General features: G+C 61.3%; 1 protein-coding gene across 1 annotated transcript in view; it reads left to right on the forward strand.

Annotated features, from left to right (window-relative positions):
* The window catches only part of LOC102763331 (tubulin polyglutamylase TTLL13P), a 21,391-nt gene that overhangs the window by 9,625 nt on the left and 10,842 nt on the right, over window positions 1-924 (forward strand). Inside the window, exons 6-7 of the mRNA XM_015567733.1 lie at window positions 70-226; window positions 591-734. Coding sequence (XP_015423219.1) covers window positions 70-226; window positions 591-734 — 301 coding nt within the window. The remainder of the gene's footprint in view (window positions 1-69; window positions 227-590; window positions 735-924) is intronic.

Genomic DNA, 924 nt, shown 5'->3' on the forward strand with positions numbered 1-924 from the left:
AGGGGCCCACGGGGCCCTGGGACCGCCGTATTGCACAGGAAGCTTCTGACCGGCCCCGTCTGCCCACAGCTACGGGGACTTCCATGCCTGTGGTCGTCAGCGGAAAACCCGAACGTTTATCTGCAAGCCGGACAGTGGCTGTCAGGGCCGCGGCATCTTCATCACCCGAAACCCCCGGGAGGTCAAGATCGGAGAGCATATGATCTGCCAGCAGTACATCTCCAAGGTGAAGGGCGCCTCGGGCCCACCAGGTCCCTCCACCAGCATTGGGGTGCCACCAGCACTGGGGTACCCCGTCTCTCCCAAAGCCAGGGAGGAAGCTAGTTTCCAGCTCCTGCCCTCTCTGCTACCCCCACCTCCACCCCGCTTATCTTGGAGGCCATGGAATCTGAATTTTTCCACTTCTTAGATATCCTGGGTTTAGGCAACTGTCTTACCCTGCCTGTGCCTCAGTTTCCTCATTTGTTATTGGGCATAAGGACAGTAGCTATGTCACGTGGTCACGGTGGACATTAAACGCCCGTGTGTGTGACACTGAGCGAGCTCTTGCAAGCCCTGTCATTTCTCCCCGGCGGGTCTGCCACCCTCAGCCCTTCCTCATCGACGGCTTCAAGTTCGACATGCGCATCTACGTCCTGCTCACGTCCTGCGACCCGCTGCGGATCTTCATGTACGAGGAGGGCCTGGCACGCTTTGCCACCATGCCCTATGTGGAACCCAACCACAGCAACCTGGTGAGGGGCCGGTGGCAGCCGGGGGGGGCAGGGCGGCACCCTTCCCTTTCCCACCGCTCTGTGCTGGGGTCTTTATGGAGACGCCCGTGGCTCCTCACCCACAACAAGGAGCGAAGCCAGTGAGCGCCTCAGCACCCCTCCTTCCCCGGGGGGCTGCCAGGACAGTCCTCGGTGAAGCCCCACAGGGGAT

The sequence above is a fragment of the Myotis davidii genome, unplaced genomic scaffold (genome assembly GCF_000327345.1).
Source record: "Myotis davidii unplaced genomic scaffold, ASM32734v1 scaffold324, whole genome shotgun sequence".
NCBI lineage: Eukaryota > Metazoa > Chordata > Mammalia > Chiroptera > Vespertilionidae > Myotis > Myotis davidii.